General features: G+C 42.9%; 1 protein-coding gene across 1 annotated transcript in view; it reads left to right on the top strand.

Annotated features, from left to right (window-relative positions):
* The first annotated feature begins 3,108 nt into the window (after positions 1–3,108).
* The window catches only part of PAH (phenylalanine hydroxylase), a 42,479-nt gene continuing 28,952 nt past the window's right edge, over positions 3,109–16,635 (top strand). Inside the window, exons 1-2 of the mRNA XM_075001691.1 lie at positions 3,109–3,126; positions 3,457–3,564. Coding sequence (XP_074857792.1) covers positions 3,109–3,126; positions 3,457–3,564 — 126 coding nt within the window. The remainder of the gene's footprint in view (positions 3,127–3,456; positions 3,565–16,635) is intronic.

The following is a 16,635-nucleotide window of genomic DNA, read 5'->3' as shown; positions in this document are numbered from 1 at the left end:
TGATTCTATACCCAACCAACTCACTACTTCTTCCTTTGTCAGACACATTTATCTGAACTGTTATGAGGATAAGTACAGGGCTCTACATGTTATTTTCAAAAGCAGGCAACAGCGCAATTAAAGTGTTTTAGAACACAGACTTTTAAAGTTAAATGTCCTCTCCACTTGCCTGACATTTGTATAATATAGTTTGTTTGTTTGTTTTTTTTCCCAAGGAAGCTTGCCTACAGAACATCAAACTCATCTGGTGCTAATGTTTCATAACTGCATTTCTAATTGGTTAAAAATTATCCCACATTAAATCTTGCAGACCATTGACATTTTTTCTTACACAAATACTTTTTGAGTGAATGGCTTTCATTAGTCTGATGCCATACTGTCTACTACTGCTGTTCCTCTCAGGCTTCACAAGCTACGTAGAGCTGCAATGGAGAAACTCCAGAAAACAAACATGTTTCAGGAATTTAATTCAAAAGGTAACAATCTTTCCTCGAGGGGAATGTCTACACTGTAGTCTTTGAGGCGCTGAGTCTACATATGTTTTTGCCCAATCCTCCCCAAACTGCCTATACCTAGAGCTCTCAGACACGTGCTTATTTGCCCTTTGATGTCATGCTCATATGCACAACTGGGGATAAGTCAAAGCTGGAGCTGTGATTTAGCTCTGGCCAGAATATGCAATGAGGGTGCAGACAAGAACATTCCTGTGCTGATAGTTCTTGCAGGCCCTTCCTATTCAATTCCCCTCAGGGATAGACAAAATCACCTTTAATTGACTGGGAAAGAATCCTAGTGCATCTCAGCACAAAGGACCATGGGCTATGCCCTCAGATACAGATTGGCCAGAGCAGAAAAAGGGAGGACTAGGGGCAGGTCTACACTAGCCAGGTAAATCAACTGTAGATATGCAATTCTAGCTATGGCAATTGCCTAGCTAGAACTGACTTATCTGCAATCGGCTTACTTGGCCATCTTCACAGAGAGAGGTTGATGAGAGAAACTGTCCCATCAGCTTCCCTTACTCCCTGTGATGCTGAGGTATACAGGGGTTGACTGCCAACCCCAGATAGTTCTGTTTTGCGTGTCTCTACCAGATGTGCAAAATCAAACCCTGGAAGATTGACCCTTACTGGGTCAACCTTCTGCGTAGAATAGACAAGCCCACAATAATGTGGGTAAAATTTGGTTGTGAAGATGTTGAAACCCACCCAGGTCTGGCTAATTACCAGGTTTATTGCACCACATAGACATACCCTATCTATTTGAAAAAACATGTCCTGATCACTTGTCTACACTACAGATCTAATGGACCTTTTTGCAAGAGAAGGTATGTTAATCCTTGTGTCCTGGCCAAACTTCCATTTGCATAATTACTTTCAATTGACCCACACATCTGCTGCAGTTTGCACTGATGCTGGTATTTGTCTGTTCCCATCCTAAACATTGGCATAGTGTTTCCGGCTGGTCTACCATAGTCCTTACAATTGACTGCAGAGACACAATTCTAGCTACAGCAATTGAGTAGCTAGAATCCAGATATCTGCAGTCGACTGTAAAGTCTGTTTTCACTGAGGGAGGTCGATGGGAGCCATACCCTTACTCTTCGTGAGGGTAGGAGTACAGGGTGTTAACTGCAAACCCCAGACAGATTGATTTTGTGCATCTTCACCAGATACACAAAATTAAACTCCAGGAGATGGATGCTTCAACCTGGAAAGTGTAGACATATCCCCAGTGTGTCATTAAACTGCGGCTGTTTTGCTCCCATTTGGGATGATGCAGTGACCTCTTTGTCCTTTATCTACCATAAAATCGTGTCGTGACCTGTAGTTAGTTAATGATTAGAGGGTGTTTTGAAATCCTCAGCTGAAAAGTAGGGTGTTTTTGTTTATATTACTAGAGCACCTTGCAGCCCCAGTCATGGATTGGGATCCCACTGTGTGAGGCACTGTAGAGACACAGAACAAAAAGCTTTCTTGCAATCTATACCAGCTCTTCCCTCTTTGGAGATGTCCCTTTCCAGGAGACTCTTCTTTATACTATTTAAGCAACCCAAAGGGAATGGCACCAAGCAGAAAAGGGTCCCTCAGCCTCTGGTGATCAATGTACACAAGCCCAAAGCTTGTCTGGAGAAGTAACAATTTGGTTTTCAGATGAACATTGTTCTGTATGTCACTGTACAGTACCAAGAAATATTATCCCTCAAATGAGTTCTTCCCTTTTGACTTCAGGGGCAGAGTTGGGTACACAACAAAAGCCAGATTCCATTCTTCTATTAGCAATGACAGTATCCTGCCTTTTATTTCCACTTGCACTGAACATTCATTGATCTTTTTAATAGAAGTTCTGTGTGAGAAACACTGTTTGGAAATGCCTTTGAAGAGAGAGTTCTGAATAATATCTGAGAGAGAGAAATGGAATAGATGGCCCAGTAAACTGGGTGCTCATTTGAGACACCTGGGTTTAATTCTTTGCTCTGCCACAAGTTTCCCCTGTGCTCTTGGAAATGTCACTTACAGTCAGATTTTCAAAGGTATTAAAGCACCTAAACATGAATATAGGGATTTAGAGAAATTTTCAAAGGCTCCGAAATAAGTTAGGTGCCAAACTATTACTGCCTTACGTGGGAATTAGGCCCTGAAATGCCTATGAGGATGTGGGCCCTTGAGCTTCAATTTCTCCTTTAAAAATAACAAGAATGTTACTTTTGGGTTTTGTGAGGACAAATGCAAGAAATGAGAGCCCAGCACACTTTCGCCACAATACGGCAGAAACTGTGCTCCTTTGTTTGAGGAAATCAACTTAATATGTTGTGAATGAATATAAATGAGAGCATAGCTTACCATCCTTCACTATTCAGTCATTCTTTCTTTAACTTTTGCTGCACCATTCCCTTAATTTTGGTGCCCACCTTCAGCGAGAGACACTCCTGAAGAGCTATTTTGAGGGCTTAAGTGGGACCTAGTCCTCGTGATGGCTCTGCACAGTAGCATCTTGACATGTAGCTCAGCTGAATCCTACAGGAAAGATTAATGGAAGGAAAATCTGAAAGAAAGTCTTTCAGCAGCAAGTAAAATAAAAGACTTTTAAGGGCTCAAATTCTCAAGCATGCATGAAGTGAGCTTGGTATGTCACAGCGGCGAAGTGGGGTGTTGTTGGGACTTAATAACACCCATCTTTGTGTTTCCTTGTGGGGATGGCTCACCCGCGGCACATAGTAGAACAGCCACAATGCTGCTCTAGTTTACACTAGCAGAAGCAGCTCCCTGGATGTCCAGAGTACATTTTGGTTCTCTCTCAGCACAGTCCATATGGTGGGGCAGTGCTCAGATGTCTGTTTGAGGCAACAACAGGTCCCCACTGAGTCACAGGAGGAGGGCAAAGGGGACTTCCTACAGAGCAGAATGGGTCCCTACCAGCGTAGTTGAATTTAAAGGTGTCTGTTTTATCTTTCAGGAAACCAAGTACATTGAAGAAAAGGCACATAAAAATGATATGGTCGCTTTGATTTTTTCTCTGAAAGAAAAGGTTGGGGCATTGGCTAAAGTTCTGCGCGTATTTGAGGTAAATATTTTGCTTCTCTCTGTGTCTTTACAATGTCAGGCCATTCAAAGCTACCTCCTGCTTTCACATGATCCTGGCTTAAGGGTTGAGGGTCGTTTCTTTTCTGTGGTCAAATTTTCCTTGTATAGTTTCAGCCGAGCAATGACTTTAAAAACAAACAAACAAAAACTCAAAACCAACTCTTCAGGCATTATAACTTGTGTCAGGATTAAAATTGTAAGTTGTTGCATTTGCCTCGTATATGGAGGTTGTTGCCTATGCATGGTGTCTGTATATTTCATATCTATAGATGTGTGTATATAGACAGCATAATCCAGGGCCTGATTCTTCACTTCCTGATACTGGTAGAAAGTGTGTGTGGATTTTGTGCAAACTGCTATCTGATAAGAATGGGCAGCATTTTACATTAACTTTGCATGGTGTGTAGAGCTTCACAAGGTGGGAAGCAGTTGAAAATCAGGCCCAAGATATGTAATAGCATATTGTTGTGCTGATGGAAGAAAAAAGCTGCTGTTAAGACATTATTTGTGCACATTTCTCCAAATATTGTGGATAATGTTTAAAAAACAAATGAAGCCCACAGAATTTATACCCTTTGCCAGCCTTAGCTGGCGCACATAGGCTCTGTGCAAAATACCAAGCAATCCTCTCTGTTTCATTAGGTTTTTAGAACTTTCATATTAAACTATTGTTTTGGTGAGCAATTGCTTGGGCAGATTACGGTAATGAACTTCAGACTGCATATTTTCTGTCTGAAAATTGAATTGTCTAGTAAATGAAAGGGGACTGTAGTGGCATAGTACAAATGGAAAAAAATGCCCTAGGACATTGTCAGGTCACTGAATGGAAAGGGCGTACTTAATAACAATCAGAGCTATGGTTAGGCTGAATTGCAGTATACCCCTCAACAGTATTTTCATTCCTTAGCAGCACGCATGTCTGAGTAGTTGTTTACACATACGGTTGTTTCTGATTAACTCCATGTGTGGACATTTGTGCAGCAATACAATGTCTCTGTGCTGCTCCCAAGTGCCCATCTGGCTGCGTTTGCCAGACTCTGGTTGATCCCTTCCATACCTGTGTCTTGTGATCAGAAAGGGAAAGAGAAAATGATTGGCTAGATGGTATGTGAGGAAAGACTTACGGGTCTGGAAGGGGATGATGCTGTAATCCCCACTCTCCCTGTGGCCCTGTTCCACCAAGACCCTCACCATGGAACACCAGAGAGACAGTCTGGACTGAGGGGATCTGATAGGCTTCATCTACACTGTCCACCTCCTTTCAGATGGGGCATGGAAAGGAGGGATTTTGGCAGATGCTAATGAGATGCTGCCATGAATATGCAATGCCTCATTAGCATAATGGCAGCTGTGCGTGATTCAGACATGCCGCTTTCGAAACTCACGCCGTCCGTGTAGCCAGGGGCCTTTCGAAAGGACTCCCTGACTTTGAAAGCCCCTTCTTCCTATTTGTTTTTTGATGTTTGGTTTTCAAATCTGTTTGCTCAACAAGCTGTGTGCCCTGTGTTCTCAACAATATCCTGGTTTTAAGAAGGTGGTTTAGTCACTATCTACCTCACTGGTCTCAGACTCCTGAGGGGAAGAGCTGCAGGAGCTGATCCCGTTTCAACCTACTAGGTAAGTAAATTTGACGTGCAGGTTCTGAAGCCCAGGGCCTTACATAGGAGTGGCAATACTGTGAAATTCCCCTCCCCAGAAGCAGTAAAGACACCTAAGGGGGGCCCTCAGAAGGAGGCTAGAGGTGCAGCTAGCCCTGCAAATCTGGCATCAAGTTTAAGGAAATCTCAATGTACTTTTTGTGGAGCCCTTCATGTGTTGTACACAGTGAGCCCTGGTGGCTATATTTATGACTGAAGCACCATCCATTTGCACTGCTGTGTAATTTGGTGCTTTGAAAGTGAGTGATTGTTTTAGAGCAATTCCCGCTGCGTCCAGGAGTGCACTGCTTCCCTTCTGGCAAGATGAGCTGGTGTGTTATTGGCTAGAATTAAGCTCTTGGTTTTCAGCTACAGATTCAGAACCTCCAACAGGAGCCAGGTTTTCCAGGAGAACCTGCTCCCATTTAGGCAGCAAAATAAATGACCACGTTTTCAGAAGCTCTCAGGACACAGAGTGCCAGCCAGATGCTGAGCTGTTTGGCATACCTAGCACTAGTGTTTTGTCCCACATGTTGTAAGCTGTGGGACAGAACACCAGGGCCAGATGGAACACTCAGATGGTGGCCTGAAGGAGTCACTGAGCAGCCAGCTGGCTGAGTGCATGTGTTTGGCAATAGTCTCAGGGAAGTAGCTGTGTTGGTCTGTGTCTTCGCAAAACAAAGTAAGCAGTCCTGTAGCACCTTAAAGATTAGCAATATCATTTATCAAAGAACGAGCTTTAGCGGGAAAGACCCACATCCTCAGAGTTCTGCTCCAGAACCTGAAGAAGAGGGTCTGTCCCATGAAAGCTTGTTCCCTAATAAATAAAATTGTTAGTCTTTAAGGTGCTACAGGATGGCTAGTTTTATGTTACTCAAAAATCACTTAGTACCCAAGAGTGCCACAGTTTGCTACGCGGCTGCCACTCCCCCTCAGAAAGTTTCCCAAACTTCATGGAGTCAAAGACTCATTCTTCACCTGAACTGTGACTCCAGCTTCACCTGACCTGTGCTAGAACCTATGTTGCCACCATCTCTACTCTGGAAGTGAATGTCAGATTGTGGCAGTCCATTGGGGATGAAAGGAAGCCTGTTTCCTTGCCCTTATTTACAACATTTAACTCTAGTCTCCAATACAGTAAAAGCGAATCTTACCATTAGCTTTAGTAAGCCCTAGATTAGTGATGATTTTTACAGGCATAATGTCATTCACCAGTCAGTTTGTGGAAAGGGAATTGCTACAAATTCATACCCAGTGCCCAAATATTCATATCCTTCATTTTAAGGAATGATATGGCCCCCATTGGAATAGTATCAGAGCACCTCACAATCTTTCATGGCCCCACAACACTGCTGTAACTTAGGGAAATACTGTTATCTTTATTTTCCAGAAAGGGAAAGGAACTGAGGCACAAAAAAAAGGCTAAGTAACTTGCTCTAGGTCTGACAGGAAAGTCTGTGGCAGAGACTAGAGCCCATGCTTCCTTTGTCCTAGGCTAGCATCCGTGCTACTAGACCATTCCTCTTCCATAACACCTGTGTATGTGTTCTCAAGTACTCATCTGTCTCTCACTTGCAATCTGGAATTGAAAGCTGTTAGTGGATTGGGAATGAATCAGTCAGGTAGCAGAAGCAATACCTCGTGATTCAGGTAACAAATCACGTAGCAGCAATGCCACCAAATTCTGCCACTATGAGTAAAGCTGAATAATATTCATACTGTTTTGCTGATCTTAATGACACTATGCGCAAACTAAGGCACTGTACACTGTAAGGCCAGAAGAATCTGCTTATGCGCTGTAAAGAAACAGGTAGGGAATCACGAGTAGCTTTGCCCATAGGAGTGATTTTTACAGTATGGTAGATTAAAAAAAAAATCCTTGTATAGAAAATCATGGCTGAGTTAAACCCTGGCTAAGTGAGGAGAGAAAAGTCCTGCCTAGAGCCAGATGCATAAAACGATTACTGGTTATTTTTAAAACAAGGGGTGGAATAATATGATGCAAATTGTTCCCTCACTTTCAAATAGGAGTTGCCCTGGTTTTGCTGAATAATGTTTTCTTTTCAAGTTGCTGAACTTCACTCTAAGGGCCAGCTTCTGATAGCCTTGCTTGTGCAGAGCAGCACCCTTTGATTTATGCAGCTCTCCTCATGAAGTAAGCTGTTACGTGATGAGTGTGAGTTACTGGAGGCCGGTCCAGAGGTAAATGATGGCACTGAGTTGGACTTTTTGCCGTCTGAGCCAGCGACAATGACTGGCAATTTTTTTCTGTTAAAGGAGCGAACTTTGTTCAAAAAATAATGTTCAAAGTGGGCATTATCTCTTCGACCATTACGAAAGCAGCTGAATTTTGGTCTGTTTCCAACACAAGAGGAAAACTTTACAGGTTACCTAGGAACAGGCATGTTTTACAAAGCAATTTGTTTATTCCTAGAATTTAACTTTGTACATGGGTGGGATAAATGGGACCTCTCTCCCTATGGCGCACACACATAACTCCCAACGTACCTGTTTTCACTACAGCAAGCACCAGCTATAAACTCTTCCTTTGCTGCACTGATCTGAATGCTGCCGACAAAGTCATTTCACAGATTTTAACTTCAAGACCGAAATAACTGTAATTTATGGGATAATACTGGTTAGAGTTTTGCAAATTATTGGGTTACTTCTCAAAAACTATAAATTTTTTTTGAGAAATATAATTTTTCTCAATGATCCAAAATAAAAAATATTAAGTTTGAGATCAGATTAAATACTATATTTCAATGTTGGGCATTTTTAGAATGCCTTTTCCCTTTTGATACAAGCAGAGGATGTTTAGAAGTGCCATTCACAAAATCCCTGGAGAAGGAGGAGGTAGGCTCAGTAGTGACTTAGTAACAGGGCCTGAACAAGCGGGGGAGTGGGTAGCTCCATTCTCTCAGAAGCGGAAAAGATACTAATCTTGTTCGTGGTTCTGCCTTGCTCTAGGGGGAGCACAATCAGTACTAGCCTTGCACTGAAGGCAGATTGCTATCCAGGGTATGCTGGCTCAGTTTAGCTGTCTGGAACATAAATGGGCATGATAATAGGGAGAAGGAGCAGAGCAGAAGGGAGAAGCTGCATGTTTTATGTTTGTTAATTTGTATTTAATACAGTCAACAAAATCTGATCTTGTGGGCTTTGGCACTTAGACACTGCAATGACAGGTGCCTGAGACTAGAGGTTCTCAAGATGTCTGTCATAACTTCCAGGAGGTGTCAAGGGGCCATGGTTTCTCTTCAATTTCCCTGCTACTACATGAGAGTTGTCCTGGCTAGATCTCATCTAGAGAGGGTGGGTGTCTGCGGGGTGTGAGGATAGGTCCCCAATATAGGGAAAGAGTTTTCAATATGGAGACAATTGAGGATCCCTGCCTTAAGCAAACAAATCATAAATGATCTCTTACTGACCAAAATAAGGCCCTCCACTGAATTTGAGGAAGATACCCAGCACTTAAGCAGTTGATTCCCATCAAAAGTCAGTGGGAGTTAGGAGCCTAATTGCCATGTTGTGCCTTTGAAATGGGACTTGGGATGAGCCAACAGACAGCTAGGGTTGAAAACCACAGCCCATAATTATACATGAAGGTAAGAGCAAGTAAATGTTCACACTGGGAGTTTTTACTCAGTGATTGACAGACAATTCAGTAGGTCTGCTACCACATTGTAGGAATGCCATGATGGGTCTGAGGTTGCTTAGTGACAAAGACCATGGAAACAAGCCACAAATGTGTTTAAGAGGTGTTCTTCATTTTTAAGACTCAAGTATGGGAGTGTGTAGTAGCTCACAGGGGGAAGATGCAAACACACTGCTGGAAACGGTAGCCTAGAAGATTTCAGAACTAGAGCTCCTTCCCTTAAGGCTTCATAATATATTTGGGGAAACATAATCTATGAAATGATGTTTCATTAAAATTTGTAAATGATGGGCCAACTTCTACTGCCAGTGACAGCAGTATTGCCACCTCTGCGACCAAAATCATGAGACAGATTCCGCCAAAATCGTGATGTTTTATTAAAAATCATGAGACTTTAAAAAGCATAAATTTGGGGTTCTTTTTGTTTGACTTCCTGTTTTTGTTTGATTTTTTTTGTTTATTTTTGTTTTTTTGTTTTTTTTTGTTCGCCTGTTTGATTGTTAGGACTTAGGGCATGTTGGGTCATACTTTCAGGCTTCTTTTCTACAACCATGAAGGCCGGATGCTTATTTTTTTGCTTGAGGGAGGTTAAATTTTCTGCGCCAGGAGCAAGGCCTTTAAGGAAACAACTGTGGTTAGACTTAGGCTAAAACCTTGGGAAATGGCAACCCCACTGAAGACTGCAGGGTTACATAGTGCAAACAGATAGCAATCATTGACCCTGATGGTGGAATTTGATATGGGCTACAGATAAAAGGAAGTTCTTCTTTACACAGCGCAGTCAACCTGTGGAACTCCTTGCCAGAGGAAGTAGTGAAGGCTAGGGCTAGAACAGAGTTTAAAATAGAGCTAAATAAATTCATGGTGGTTAGTTCTATTAATGCCTGTTAGCCAGAATGGGTAGGGATGGTGTCACTAGCCTCTGATTGTCAGAAGCTGGAGATGGATGACAGGAGGGAGATTGCTTGGTCATTACCTGTTTGGTTCACTCCCTCTGGGACACCTGCTATTGGTCACTGTTGATAGACAGGATACTGAGCTGGATGGACCTTTGGTCTGACCCAGTATGGCCTTTCTTATGTTCTTACTCCATGATAATGAACTTTCAAATGACAAGTGTAGTGCTTTGAAATAAATGCCCGGCAGACATTTTAAACATTTCTCCAACCAAACATTTCTGACAGGGGATTCATTCATGTGCTGAAGTCTCTTTCAGTTGGCCGAATAGTCACAAAGGTGCTATCAAGAGGTCACAGGCTGTGTCTACACTACGAGAGAAATTTGTATTTATTTATATCAGTTTTCTAATTCTGGAATTTCTAAGTTCAATTTTGACCACCCTCACTTCAGGCTGTGCTAGCCACAAAGTTGAGCCATTGCTGTCACACACACATTGGTTAACATCAACTGTTGCAGTGGTGCATTGTGGGAAGCTATCCCACAGTCCCTCATCCCTGTAGCATTCTGGGTATACTCGCTGGTCTTGATGTCATCTCCCCCCTTTGCATTTTCATCATTCCCTTCCTGATCCCTGAAAATATGTCGATCCCTGGAAATAATGCGGAAGACACTCAAAATTACAAGAAAGAATTTTTGGTTTCCCCACATGTTACATTGCCAACACAGGTGCAGCAAGTGTACTCTCAACTGGCCATCCATCCCACCTCCTATCATTGCAGAAAAGAAAGAATTGTTGGGTTTCCCCCGGTGACAGCAGAAGACCAGGTTTGGGGCAAGTGGGGGAGGGTGTCGCTGGATGACCAGTTGAAGTATTCTCTCCGGTCATCAGCAAGCCCCTTAGCCACTGAGGGAGACTTTTCCCCAGAGGCAGCAGCAAGCCCAGGTATGGGCCAAGTAGGAGGGGGTCAGTGGATGGCCAGTTGAGTAGTTCCTTCCCCATGGTGGCAGCAAAGCCCCCCAAATCTTAACCAACGGGGGGAGGCTTCCTCTTGGCGGCAGCAAAGCCCTCTTTCCTGCACGACTGGCAGAATGGTCAGCACTGAACGGCAGGCACATCCTGTTATTGGGTTGGGTTGGGAGCTACCCACGTGATGTGGCTGAGCGCAGGAAAGACCTAGACTGCATGGTGCCTGTGGGAGAGGGAAGGGGGTTTGCACACAAATGTAAACCACTGAGAAGATGTTTCTCGGTGTGTTATGCAAGCGCGACCCCCAGCACAGCCTTGCTAACGCATGGTATAGTGGATCAGGGCTGGTGCCAGGCAGCGCAGAAAAAAATAGCAAGTGTACAGACAGAGTTGCGAACTCCCTGCAGGGGCTATTTGAATGAGTAGATGCGCTCACACTGCTAACAGCATAGAAAGAAGGAAGCCATTTCTCAGGCTGTCATAAACTAATATGAGCTCACAGCTAAAGTCTCACTGCTCCTGCTTGGAAATTCACACTCTTCCTGTTACCAGAGAGCAACAGCAAGAGCGGGGCATTATGGGTTACATATGGGACAACTCTGGAGGCTAATAAATTTGCTTTTAAGATGTGGCACTTCCACACTTGCCTTTAATTGAACTTCTGAATTCAAGCTTGACGCTACACCTGTCAGGTAACTGCAATTTTGTCATCTCGAGATTAGTGCACCCAAAATCGAGCTAATGGTGTTTATAGTGAAGACAGTCACGTGGTAAAATTGAGCTAACTGAATTAAATTCACATTTATCTCATAGTGTAGACTCAGCCATAAATTCCACCTCAGGAAGGCCCCTGTGCAGCAGATTTTCAAGGGCAGGTTGAAGGCAGGCAGAGGACCTGCTGAGATGGAGGGAGGAGGCTGACCAGAATGTGTCTCCTCAATAGGGGAGAGTAAGATGTTCCTTTTGTTTCCCAGTGCTAGCACTAGAACAGGGATGAATCTGAGCCAGGGTGGTGGGTACTAAGGTTAAGGTGTAAACACATTCATCTCAAAGTCACAAAATTGACTTACAAATAATGAGGGATTTTTAAAAAGAGATACTACATCTGTTTTGCTTTTTTTTATCTGTCTTCTGTTTTCTGAGGTTTTAGACAGTCTGTCAAATTTGCAAGTTTTCACCTATAACCAGGAGAGCTAAAAATATACCTTAAAAATCAAATCCTCAAATTCTCCCTTTGGCTTCAGGGGTGATAGCTTCAAGTACAATTTCAAATATCATTAGACTAATAATAAAATTGCAAGAACTGGCAATACAGAAGCTATATCCTATAAAATTTTAAAGCCAATCAAATATAATTACAATACCATCAGTGAACACCAGGTGGAGAAGTTGTACCAAAGTGAAATGAAACAAAACAGCAGCAATGTAGCACTTTAGTTTTATTAAAATGCAGACTAACACAGCTATCTCTCTGTTATTATTCAAAAGGCTTATCTACACTAGCCCCCTCCTTCAAAGGGGGCATGTAAGCGAGCCTGATTGGTGAACAGCAATGAGGTGCTGCCCTGCATATGCAGCACCTCATTAGCATAATTCTTGGCACTCAAACTTCAACGTTACAAACTTTGAAGTGCCAGCAAGAAGGGTAGCCGTGGGCACTTTGAAGTACCCGTGCAACTTTGGGAGTAAGGGCACTTCGAAGTAGTGCGGGTATTTCAAAGTGCCTGCGGCTGCATGGCTTGCCAGTGCTTCAAAGTTTGCAGCTTTGAAGTTCATGCAGCAAGAATTAAAATAATGTGTTGCTGCATATGCAGCACTACGCTTCATTGCTATTCACCACTTGGACTCATTTACATGCCCCCTTTGAAGGAGGGGGCAAGTGTAGACAAGCCCAAAGTGAAAGGAGGCACTGAGTAGAAACACCGATAACAGACACTGTTGAAAACAAAGTCTGGACACTGTGTGTGAAGCAAGCAGGAAGGTTTTGTGTGTGTTTTGAAGTGAAGGTGCTCATTACCAATACAGAACATCTGAAAACATGACTACAAAACTAGCAAATTGAAGAATTCAATTTCTGAAACTATTTCTTTTTATAAAACAGTGAGTGTTGCTTACATTTATATGGCTCTAAAAGGATTCCAAAACTCTGTTTATAAAAGGTAACCAACCACATATATCTCTATAATTCACGTCAGTTTCTTTGCCCATTGCTGAGATGTAGGCACCTCTTGAATGAATACCAAAGTATCCCTGAAAGCACATAACACTCCATCCTAGAACCCATAGTTTTGAACCATGTACGATTTTAGGGCAGGAGGTGAAGAATGCTCTACACTCAGCTCTTCTTTAGACACAATGGAAATATATCTCTCTTACCAACAGAAGTTGGTCCAATAAAATATATTACCTCACCAACTTGTCTTTCTCATATACTGGGACTGACAACACGCAAGCGACTATCCTATAAGGACTCTTTTTTTTTTTTTTTGTGTTCCTCTGAGCAAAGTACTGATGGTGAGAGAAATAGACATAAGGAATACATATCAGTTTTGTTTACAATGTAATCCATAAAATATTCTTTTGTAGTTCAGAACATTGGCTTCAATAGAAAAGAAAATACAGCTGTGAACAGCTAATTGTGTATATACATTGTTAAGGATAGATATAGGTTATACAAAATGTTACTATTCCTGATGTGATAAATACAGAGCAAAAGCTACAAATTCAATCATTGGTTTTATGCTTTTTTTTCAGATTTTTTCAGATTTCTAGCCTCTACTCCAGGATCAGTGGATAAGTGACAGAGAAGGGCGAGACAACCTGATCTCCCCTATACTGATGCAAATTCAGAATAGCTTCCCTGATTTTAATAGAGTGATCACCTCATAGTAAAGGAAGTGGGAATTTGATTTGGCGACTATATATCCTTTTTTAGGCTGATCAAAAGAAACCAACATGAATCTCCTCTGTCTCCTTGGTCAGCTAGAAACAAACTGCTGTACAACACGACAGCAAAACAACAGGCATTTCCTCTGCATTTGTGCATCGGTGGTGCAGCTAGATAAGTAAAATTTGAGAGGGACAAGCAACTTTAATAAGTAAAATAGATTCCTTTGCTTGTTACATTAGGCCACTTGCTGCAGGACTTGTGTGGTTGGACAAAACAGTGGTAAGTCCTCCCTCCCCTGGCCTGCATCCTGGCACCGGGTCCCTTTGTATTTCAAGACACTGCAGCCCAGGCCCAGGACTTTCCAAAGGGAATGAGGCAAGTGTAGCCGAGCTGGCCTGTTACAAGAGCAGTGTCCATGCTCTCTGTCCACTTAGTTGTCTATTCTCCAAGGGCTCCTGTACCAATCATTGCTGTGTGCCCCTGTTAGATTAACTGAGATGGAGTATATGGGCCAAAGGTGCTAATGCAACCCAGTCACTCTCTAACAGGAAACAGATTCTGGGCTGGGTATGCTGAGACCTCAGCCTGCTTAGCAACATGGCAAGCCCACCATTTCACAGCCTTTTCACCTTTCATTAAAGATACAGAGAAGAAGGAAAAACAGCTGAAGCATTTGGAATATAAAGCATGGAGTAAGGTTTTCATTTTATCAACATCCTTTGTTTGTTTTTCCTTTTTAGAAGGCAAAGCTTCCTGTGTGACAGTCAAAGATGGTAATGACTGTCCTTTGGGGAAAAAGGGAAATTAGTTGACATGAATTGAAGCTGCTGCTCACAACAAGGTTGGAAGAGGGGCTTGCTTTTCTGCCCTTGGAAGGGGCAGGGCCAAGGGAGAAAGGGGCAGGGCTTGTGGCAGTCAAACCGCCCCACAGGATGGTGCACTGTGCTTCACTGCATTTCAAAGGGGCCCAGAACTTCAGCCATGTTATCAGCCAGAGCTCCAGGCCCCTTTGAAATGGTGGGCCCAGGGGCAACTGCTCCCTTTGTTCTCCCCGTTCCATCCTCCCATCAGCAGGCCTGGCTGCCACTGTTATAATTTGATCCCATTTCATGTGAGGTTGTGTTTGGGATTCAGCTGGAGTTGGTAGAAGTGATGATACCATCTGGATCCCTCTTGCTGGCCCAGGACAGTCAGGACATCTCTCAAGATCACAAGGATGAAGATCCCACGTCCCAGACACAGAGGAGGTGGCAGCCATGATCATGAATCTTGTTCTAGAACCCTCGTCTGTTGTTCTGTTGTTCTCTTTTCTCTCCAAAGTCTCTTTCTTTAAGGACCCAAAAAGGGAGAAGAGGGTGGAATAGTCCACCAATGAAGCCTACTATCTGGCACATCCATTTTGGTTAATTAATTTTCAGTTCCACATCTTCTGTTTTCACTTAGTCCTTTCAGGAGGCCTTTTTGTTAGACTAATTCAGTGTTTCCTCCCACTTCTGTGTCTGTTCCCATCTACGTTTATTATAGGGTACTGTGCCATTTGATGAACTTTTGCATACATTTTACAGTACAGCCTACTCCCAGGGAAAATGTTTAGTCTTAATTATTATAAACCCATCTTTACCTCTCCTCTGCTTATCAATACAGGCTGTGGGCTTAATTCACCACTCGCTTGTTCTTTTTCATAGTTTTTTTAATATGGTAGTGCCAGACCTGGATCTACTGTGCTAGGAGCTGTACAGTCTCCAAACAAGATAAGTCTCTGTGCAGCCATTTACACTTGCGCACAGTGAATGTAAAATGTTACTGTCTGTGTCAGAAGATCATTCTGATTTGGTATCATTCTACTGCCATTTTGTACAGTTGTCTGTGACTGTGCAAGGTTCCAAGCAGTGCAGAATAAAAGGCCTAATGGTCCAGATTCTCCCCTCATTACATTGGTGTAAATCCTCAACAGCTGCATTGGCCTCTGTGGAGTTGTTGTAGGTTTACAGTGACCCAAGTGATGGCAGATTACAGCCCATGGTGTCTGGTCTGTGTCAAAAGAAATCTAGTTTCAAGTAATTTTAACTTCCAAGTCTTGATGACTATAATGAACTCTTACCATCTAGTTAAAAAAGCAAATACAAAGTAAGTTCTGTGTGCTATACAGAATTTTATGGCTCTAAAACAAATTGTCCCTGGGGCTTAGCACAGTTAAACACATTCTCTGCATTCAGGCAGCAGGACTGGGGAGCATCTTTCATGAGCAGTCTTTGGCTGAATGAGCTTTGAACTTTTCAACTTACTGTCCTGGTGTTTAGCCAAACAAGATACTGGGCAGTGCTCCTTCCCATCAGATTCTGAACTGGATCTTGTAGCAAGGTGAATGAGGTAATTTCCGTGTTGTTGATGGCCAGCTCCTTTCTGCCCTGTGCAGTACAGTAGGTGGAAAGGAGACCCCCCAGCCAAAAAAAAAGTACTTAGAGCAGCTGACCACTTGAGCTGCTCCCTTGGCTGTCTGCATTTGGGGCCAGTGCAGGAGTGGAGAAAATAGGCTGGCTGGTGGCAAGAAATTGTGCATTGCTTTACCACTGCAGTCATAGCAGAAAGCTTACTGTAGGGTGTGAGGCAGCTGTCCTTACCATTTAGAAGCTGCATACACAGAGCAAGGGCATGTCATGGCTTTTTGTTTTCAGCCTGCGAAGATTTGGATCACTAGATGTCCCACTTTTTGCTTCTCCCAGCCTCATTGCTTTGTAATAATAAATAGCTTACATGTATGTGTTTATTCTCACTGCTTTGTTCTTTGTGGGAGGAATTCTTGAATACTCTGATGATTCTGAGCAGGCATGTTCAGGACCTGAGTACAGCTTTTGCTCTTGCAATGCCTGAAGTGAAATTGACCTCTGTACAAAGCCTATTCACCTCTTAACTCCAGTTTAAGCTGTATTTTTAAGGCATATAGGGGTGCACAGGCCTTTGTTGTCTCTACACAGGGGAGACTTTCATCCAAGTGTGTA

Source organism: Carettochelys insculpta, chromosome 1 (genome assembly GCF_033958435.1).
Source record: "Carettochelys insculpta isolate YL-2023 chromosome 1, ASM3395843v1, whole genome shotgun sequence".
NCBI lineage: Eukaryota > Metazoa > Chordata > Testudines > Carettochelyidae > Carettochelys > Carettochelys insculpta.
Note: the sequence above shows the minus strand (reverse complement) of the source record. Positions and strands in the feature narration are given on the sequence as shown.